Raw genomic sequence first — 8,858 nt, forward strand, 5'->3', positions numbered from 1 at the left:
TACCTGCAGAGGCTGAAATGTAGCCAGCTCTTCGAATGAAGGGATGATAAGGGATGTTTGACTGCAGGACAAAGAATCATATGCATTTTCTCTTACTCTTCCACTTCTCTCGTTTTTCTTCATTTACAGCTTCTGCGATCCCAGATAATGGAAGGAGATCCTGTCTAAAGCTTAAGGTCTTTGTGCGACCAGCAAGTAAGTTCCTTAGAATAAGCTTTTGAGGGTGGCTTTGTGGCGCATGCTTTACTGTGTGGTCTGGTTAACAGCAGTATTTTTTTTATTATTATTATTATTTTATTTTATTTTATTACTGTTAAATCTTGTGTATCTGTTCTGTACAGCAGCATTTGTGTTATTGTTTTCACGGTATTTCCTTAGCATTTTTCATAAAGCTATGTTTTAATTTCATGGCAATTGCTAACTTGTTGTTTCTTAAACTGTTGTACCAATGGAGGACTGGCATTTGGATAAGTGCCATAGACTATAAAACATAAATATGCTTAATTATATACAGTACATAGAGAGAAAAAAAAGATAGAAAAAAAAAAAACAGAAAGTGCAGAGTTTAAGGGTGTCTCACTAACATATTTGGCTGTTATCTCTATTTTTGTTATAGACAGCTGTATGAAAACTATAGGTGTTCATGATCGTGTTTTCGATGTTAACGACAAAGTAGAAAATTCATTAGAACCAGCAGGTTAGTATGCTTAGAGAATCTCTTTTAACAAATGCGTGTATCCCTCTGGTGCTTGAGTACTTCTTTTCTTCTACTCTCTGCATGCTTTGCATGGTATAATTGCTCTGCTTTTGCTTGTTTCTAGCAGTGCTAATATTACATGTGGTATATTTCCTATCTCCTTCTCTAATGCAAGGGAGGAAAAGCGTTGCTTTCTGAGTTGATGTAGCTTAATAAAATATAGTGTGTGCCAGAATAAAATTTTCACCAGTATCCTGAAGTCACGTGTCCATCCAAGCCAAACACCCAGCATGTTGACAGACTACTCATGTTAGTAACTGAGCCTAAAGTCTTAAAGTCAATGGTCATGCTTCATTTGTTTTGTGGTGCCAACAGACTTGTAAAGAACCACTCCTTATTTAATGTTAGTGCATGAAACAGGCATGCAGCTGATAGTGTTTAAGTAAGAAATCAGTCCACTGAAATTATATATATTTGTATATATATTTGTTTAGGCTGAGTATTGTTTTTACGTATGTAAACACCTGTACATGCAGCTATATACGAATACATACCCTGGATATGGATCTGGGTGATTTTATTTTGCTTGGGTTTTTTTGGTTGGTTGGTTTATCTATTTATTTATTCTTCTTTCTCTAAAACACTGCCTTTAATAATAAGAGTAATGCTTGCTTTTACAAAGCCCCTTATCTGCCTAGGGCAAAGTTGTGTTATCCTTCATGATCAAGCTGTGTGGCTCTGTATGGGAAGTGCATGTATATGGTTTTGTGATTCAAGTCTATGACAGATAGGAGCGTGTTTAATTCTACGGGTGTGAATAATCTCATCAACTTCAATGGGATGGCTCATGACATTAAAATTAGTTGGGTATGTAAGACAAGTATTTACAATAGTGGGTATGTAAGACAAGTATTTACAATAGTTCTTGCCTGTTTTTTCTGTGTGTAACATGTTGTTCACACATTGCTATATTCAAGCCTCAATAATTAAAATGAACACTTAAATAAACAAATTATACCACCAACAAAAAAAAAAAAACCACAAAACAATTGATACACCCATGACACTCGTGTCGTATATTCCCTGAAGATCAGATTACCCAGCTATTTCTATTTTTTTTCTCTGATGTTATTGAGAAAGCAATATCCCTTTCATGTGAAGCAACTTACTGGTGTTTTGTTCTTTATTATTTGCCAATCCTTCACCTAGAAGCTATTATTTAGGCAAAAGTATTAATAAGACTTCCAGAAGTTATCCAATTTGAGTGCTCTACTGTTTTATTTTTTATTAAATGGAATTTTTGGAACTGTCCTAAAAATGATAGTTTTGAGAATCAAGGATGTTTTCTAAGTAGATCTCTATTCAAGGAAAGCACATTTACAGTAGATATGCATTTGCACTTCTGTTAAAAGTATTCACCTTCTACAGGAGGCATTAGGATGATCATCCCCTATCTCTGGGTAACCCGTGAATCTAGAAACTCAGTGAGCTCTTTTGCACTTTTTGATTTGGTGAACATGAACTAATTCAGGTGTATCCCTTCTGTTACTGGTTTGCAAAAGAGATCACCTGAATAATAAATGCATAATAGTAGTGAATATTCTTTCCTGCAGTACTATTCGCTTTCTCTTGAGTGGTTATATCTTGCTAACAACATCACAGAAACATACCATTAGAATGCAGCAGACAGAACAGTGAATCAAAGTCCTGCAAGTAGAATCCTGAAGACTGGGGTGAAATATCATTTATGTTATTATGGAGAATAATAGCCTTAAAGAGTATGTTTCTGTTCTAAACACTTCAGGTACCAAAAAGTTACCTCTCCTACATTCCTAGCATTCCTTGCTCTAGACTTGCTCCTGCCTTGGTGGATCTCACTGCATGTAATGTGTACTAATCCACTTGCCTCTGGAGCTCACCTTCTACTTGTGTGCTCTCCCCTAGCCTGCCACTATCTACTCCCACAGTATACAGGTGAATGGGGAAGCCAGGGGATCACATTCAGCAAATTACTTACTGCTACCAATCTTCTGAAAAAGATAAAAAACATTTGTGTGATTTTTTAACCTCTCTACTTTCACTGGTTTTATTCAGAAATCTGTAGGAAGCTGATTTGTACAGATTACTCATCTTTCAGAAGTCACTGAAGAAAGTGTGCTCATGCCTATATTCTCCTCTTGTTCCTAGAACAAAAATTGCATCTGTGCATACCTGGAAAAATTATACCTGAAGCATGTGATGTAAAGTTATGTGATCTGGAAAATTCATGGCTGTCAAATTAAATTTTCTAATTACTGCTAGCATTCCCAGTCTTTAGCAGTGACCTTCCAGATTTTACTCATCAATTTTGTCATATTTGTGACTTGTCTTCAGTGTTTAAAATAAACCCAGACCTTCCCCTTAAGCACTAAAGATTCTGTCTTATTACAGCTCTGCACCCCAAGGAAAATCATTTTTGTAAAGTGATTTTCAGAACCGCAGATGAAATGTGTGCTCTAATATATGAGCGCAAAGAGACCTTGGGACTGCATTGACAGAAAGCCCGAATGATTTCTTGAAAGTAGTCCCTTAATGTTACATGAAAATGAATTCTCTTGAGACAAATGGCCTTATAAAAATGGCATCTTAGAAGACCTCTGTATTTTTAGTTTAATAATTAATCTTTTTAGTTAGGGCTTGTGGGTTGATTTTTTTATTTTTATTTTTTTAAGCTGTAGCCAGTGTTCCAGTTGTGCCAGTAGCTGAGAGTCACAGAAAATTAGGATTTATTGCTGCTTTACACTAGTTCTACCCCATTGTGTTTTAGTACTGAATCATGGATGTAATTAGGACAAAACTGTTATCATTCTGTGCTGCAAATTCAGACTTCCTTGCAATTCTATCGATGATGCAGGAAGCAAAAGACAGTTCACATCTTTTTCCCTTGTAGTTTTAGTTCATCGGTGATGAGTATGCTTCCTAACTGAGCAGAGCTGACTCAACGTATATGAAGGGATATAGAGCTGACAATAGGGCATGGATACCTTTTCTTGTTCCTTCTTAGAGTATGTTTGAATTGAGAAGCTGCTCCTGTGAAGTATTCTGTTGCCATTGCAGTGCTCCGAAAGCACAAGAGTGTAACAGGTGAAATACAGAACAGCCTTTGGGTCTGACAACCCCCAGAACTAGTGGTTTTAAATAGCCCTTTCTAGATATTTAATTGTCTCTTTCTTGCAAATGTGAAAATGTTCACAAATGATCAGTGCTTGCCTTTCACACTTTTGCCTTAGAAGTACTGAGGAGATGTTGATAAGCCTGATGCAACTGTAACATCAGTGCTGAACCAAATGTGACAGGTTGTTAATCCAGTTTACTGTATATCCCCCAATGAAACTGGACTAAGGCTGAAGAGCCTGTTAGTCCAAATAACTGCAGAGTGCTCTACTTTGCTTCGGTGCTTGGTGTCAAGAGCATGAAGGGAGCTTGTCCCTAAGTAAAGCTAAGTAGCATGAGAGACTCTACAGCAGTGCTGTGTGGTGATCCTGTTGATGTGAATCCATCTTCCCTTACTGCCTTTAATTGGGGTTGCACAGCTCTTATCCAGTGTAATCCTGGCAGTGTAGTCTGTTGAGATGGGAGCTACGAGATAGATATATCATAGGTATGTCAACACTTCTCTTAAAATGGGGAAGCTTATTACACTAAGTAGTGAGATACTGTTAATTTTCCTGGAAACTTAAGCACCCTAAAATAGCTTTTGAATGCATTTTGAGGCCACTTCACACTTCCTAAAATGGTTTAGATCATTTGTTCATTTAGTACTAGGAAAATTCAAACTCAAAGCTGTCTTTTTATGGCAAGCCTCAGACAGATTGCTCTTAAAATATTTAAATTAGATAGCTGTGGATATGGAGGATTTGCAAAGAAAAGTAGCACACCTTTAATAGCCCTGGAGTTGAATCTGACTTACATTTATTATACCAGTTGTATCTATAAGGCTGATTTTTAATTGAAAAAAAAAATTAAAATTAAACAGATCTTTGTTCAGTATAATACATTAAGTATTTTCTGCTATTTTCTTACTCTCTTCTTCCACTAACAAGTGTTTTCACAACTCAGCAGTTTTGTTTTTTTTTCTTTGTTTTTTTTTTGTTTGTTTGTTTGTTTAGTTTTATAAGCACATATTTAATTCTGTATTTTGTCTACTGTAAAAAGTAATTGCCACCTATGAAAGTTTGGGAAGTGTGTTTGAAAATCAGAGACTGTCTTAGCCTTTGGAATTCCATTTCAAGAGAGAGAGATTTGTCTCATATCTCCTGCATGCCCCAAAATGCAGTATGCTTCCACTAAAGTGGAAAGTAGAATCTAAGTGCTTGCACTTACAAGCTGCCATTTCACATTCAGAAGCTGAAATCCTTAACTCAGTGAGGGGATTAACACCTAAATTAATTCTAAGCACGTGCAACTCTTCCTCAAGCCCTTCTGAAAATCAGGTGTTTTTATTTAGCTGCCTCACTATTGACATTGCTATCTAATGAGCCATCCAAAGCTGAAGCTACTGTGTTTTATTAGAGGAGAAATCTTTTATTCCTCAGTCTGCTGCAGTCAGACTTACTTTCTGCTGTTGTGGTCTTCAGTGGGAGTTTTGCCAGTAAGAAATGCAGGACTTGGCCCCAAGTTGGTTACATAATGAGGTATTACACGGTTGTGAAAGTCAATGACAGCACAAGGTTCATTGCCCTATTTCATAAAGGCACTGAAATCTACTTACAGTTGTCGGCTCAGTGAGAGTTTATTAAGGATGCAAAATCTCATTGGAATGTATGCTTTCTATTTGAACAGATGATACCGTACATGAGTCAGCCGAGCCATCCCGTGGTGAGAACGCGGCACAGACACCGAGGATACCCATCCAGCTTTTGGCAACTCTATTGTTCCTCCTGGCAATGCTTTTGATATTATAGCACAGTATGCTCCAGCAACCTGTCGCAGAAAATTTCAGGGTCTTGGAACATCAAAGATCCACCTAACTGCTCATCCCAAGAAAGGGACTTTATTGTTTTTGCAGATGTCAAATCGTTATTTTTCCCTTTTCCCTTTTCTTCTCCCTTTTAGCCTGAACTCAGCAAAAATTTGAAGGGGATAACTAGCTTCAGCACCCATCCCTACCTACCCTGTGACTTTCTCAACCCCTCCATACAAATAAAAGGACTCCAAATGAAAATGCCAAACTATAATAGTGACACTAGTGATTCTTATTTTCCTCTGCATTCTCCTTTAACAAGTCACCTCTGTTAGCTCACTGTGTCATCCGAATGAAGACAAGAAAGAGTAGTGGCAAATACAGTCAGTGGAGGATAAGCAAACTGAATGAAAGCCTGGGAGAGTTTTTCTCTCCAATACAATATTTATGCCTTCTCATTCAACACTGTAAGATCATCATGCAGGGCATAGTATCACCATGTCAGGACTGGAGGGGAAATATTAAGAGCAGATACAACACCATTTCCTCCAGGAGTTCCAAATGAGCAGACTTCTGAAAGGGAAAGATGATGTTTCTTATAGGACTGTCCTGAAACACCCTTTTTGCTCACAAGTAGAAATGCTGTCTTTGGTGAGAGAAAGACGTTAGTATTTAGAAATGTTAGCACACAGCTGGCAAGGTCAGATTTAGGAAACTTCACTGGGGGTGTGAGTGCCTCTGTTATTTCGTTTTAAGGGGATAATGCACACCGGGTTATTTTATTTTAAAAGAAATCACCGTGGTGCTAAATTTTTTTTCTTGAAATGCAGAGGCACTTTTGAGAATAAAGTGACCTTCCCCAGCGCTGACTTAGTTGCTGAGAACCTTAGATGCTGTTCTGGGTGTTAATACATGCTAAAAGAGAACATTAGTGGCCAGAGGAATCATATTTGGAACACAAGATCTCCAGTGTGCTCTTGATTTGTCTCTCCTGCAAGTTCCTCAGTCATGGGAATAAACCATGAGTAGCAGAAGCCAGGACGGTCTAGTAGCATCGTTTGGTGGGGGGAAAGAAAAGAAGTGTGGAATGCGAATTCAAGTGTTGATTTTTTGTCTTTTCCCCTTCCAGCACAGTTTGAAGAGTAGAGGAAATGTGTTTATCAGCCAGAGATAAACTAGACGGGCTCCCAAAGACTTAACAAAATATTTTTTTAAAAATCCACTAGAATAGAAAATACATTATTTAGATATACTTTATGCTGAAAGTGAGTATATATGCTTGTCCTATTTAAACACGTGAGAAAAGTGGTAACCCTTGATGCAAGTAGGAAATGGTACTGTCTTGTTTGATGGAATTGGGAGTGACTCTGTTTAGGTAATCTGAGCCTTGGCTAAGGTAGAACTTGGAAAAGTCATTTGCCAGGAAGTGCAAGAGTTGGGGATTATTTTTGTCTGAGCTACCATGAAATTTGAACTGCTAAGCATAATCAAGGAAATATCAGGCAAAGACTGAAACAAAACGTTTCTAAACAAAAACTGTGATAATTACGTTAAGTGTGAAACAAAACATGAAATGCGTTCAAACTAAATGGGGTTTCTCTATTAATTCTGAAGAAAACCTCTGTCATAACAAATCTGAGTGGTACAAATAATGGGCAATGTTTTCTGAGCATTTTTTTTTTCTTTTCTAATGAAGAAGAACTTTACAAAAGTTGTAAGCAGCCCACTATTCAGTTTAGAAGGAAAAGGTGAAATAAATGTAAGATATTTAAGGTTTTATGCATGCTTAACCACAATCTGGGCCTGCCTGATATCATACAACAAGGTTGTTGTTGCAGGGCCTTTGCTTACAGTAGGAATGTAGGAAATTTCCTCTTTTGTTAAGTGCACAGAACAAAGACATAGAGTCTGAACAGTGAGGTAAGTCACCATCCCATTACGGACTAGCTGGTACTTTTTGCTCTTTAACTTTGATGTGCTTGTTAAGCACACTTACAATTCCTTCAGGTAGCAAGTAAAGAGGATGAGGTGAGGTTAATAAAAAATGCGCCTTATCAAATGGACTATTAACTGGAGTACAAGTAATACTGCATGATAGTAATCATATTAAAATGATTCATAGCAATTGCAGGCAGTTATAGGAGCAGTCCCAGTCTTATGTAGAAACGGTGACTTCATTTTTCATCCTGTGTCTCTACATGATGTCAGAGTTTGAGATGTACTCTTGTCCACAGCAGACGCTTTTCATTTGTAGTGTTTCATGTGGAGTTCAGCCCTCCACGTTATCACAGGGCCCAGCTGGGAGGATGAGGGACAGCGTGTGGTTGACTGGTTGACCCAGCTGCAAAGCAGATCCTTGTGCTGCCAGGGGTGGCCAGAAGACCACAAAACACTGTCAGTTTGGCACACGGTGGCATCAGGCAATTCCAGTCATAGCAGTAAGTGATGGTGGGTTTTGTGTTGGGATGCAAATCTCTGGAGGCTCTGAATGCAAATATTGGTGCCAACTTCTAAGAATTTTCTGCTTCCCTCCATCTGCCCCTTCTCAAGCCCAAGGGACTGATTCTCCCAGCCTGTGCGGCTTATTTACCCCCATGACCTGCACTCCTGGCTGCCAAGGCCATTGCAATGCGAAGCAGGGAAAATAGGGATCAGTCAGTTTAGTGGATACTGTGTATCCTTTAATAGGCAAGGTAACATTTCGTGTTAGTTTAGAATATTGTTTTGTACTGTACTTACTTGGATGGCGAAGGAAAGACAAGTAAAACTTAAAGCTATGTTCTTTAAATTCTGTATTATTAGCAACCTCTGTTGTATATAGTGTTTGATAATAAAGTATTAATTTGATTCTTATGTCTTTTGTAAGTGAGAACAATAGACTTTCAGGATATTAAAATCATGCATTGATTACAAGACAGAGCTTTGAAGCATCAAGTGTGATCATGGCTGAGAACTGAGAGACAAGTGGCCATGACACTGCAGCATACAGGACTCATCTTTGGAAATCGTTCATCTATTGCAAGTCTTCACATTGTCAAGACCTGGAAAACATGACTTTTGGTGATCAGTGTTTTGTCCTCGGTGTTTAAAGGTCTAATGTTGGAGCCCCATGGTTTCTGTGTTGGTTTTTGTTCTTTTGTATCCTGTTTGTTTCTAAAATTGCTTTGGGGATATAACAACTCTTCTGTTCATTTGGTTTCTGTTGTTGTTATTTAGGTT

At 37.9% G+C, this 8,858-nt stretch overlaps 1 protein-coding gene across 2 annotated transcripts in view; it reads left to right on the forward strand.

Annotated features, from left to right (window-relative positions):
- EFNA5 (ephrin A5) overlaps positions 1–8,492 on the forward strand; it is a 207,721-nt gene extending 199,229 nt beyond the window's left edge. The window contains exons 4-6 of one of the 2 annotated variants that reach the window (XM_015849467.2): positions 130–195; positions 617–697; positions 5,519–8,492. In XM_015849467.2, the coding sequence (XP_015704953.1) occupies positions 130–195; positions 617–697; positions 5,519–5,640 (269 nt within the window). In that variant the 3' untranslated portion in view covers positions 5,641–8,492. The remainder of the gene's footprint in view (positions 1–129; positions 196–616; positions 698–5,518) is intronic. The other variant, XM_032441285.1, reaches the window with a different exon arrangement.
- The last annotated feature ends 366 nt before the right edge of the window (positions 8,493–8,858 follow it).

Source organism: Coturnix japonica, chromosome Z (assembly GCF_001577835.2).
Source record: "Coturnix japonica isolate 7356 chromosome Z, Coturnix japonica 2.1, whole genome shotgun sequence".
Taxonomy (NCBI): domain Eukaryota; kingdom Metazoa; phylum Chordata; class Aves; order Galliformes; family Phasianidae; genus Coturnix; species Coturnix japonica.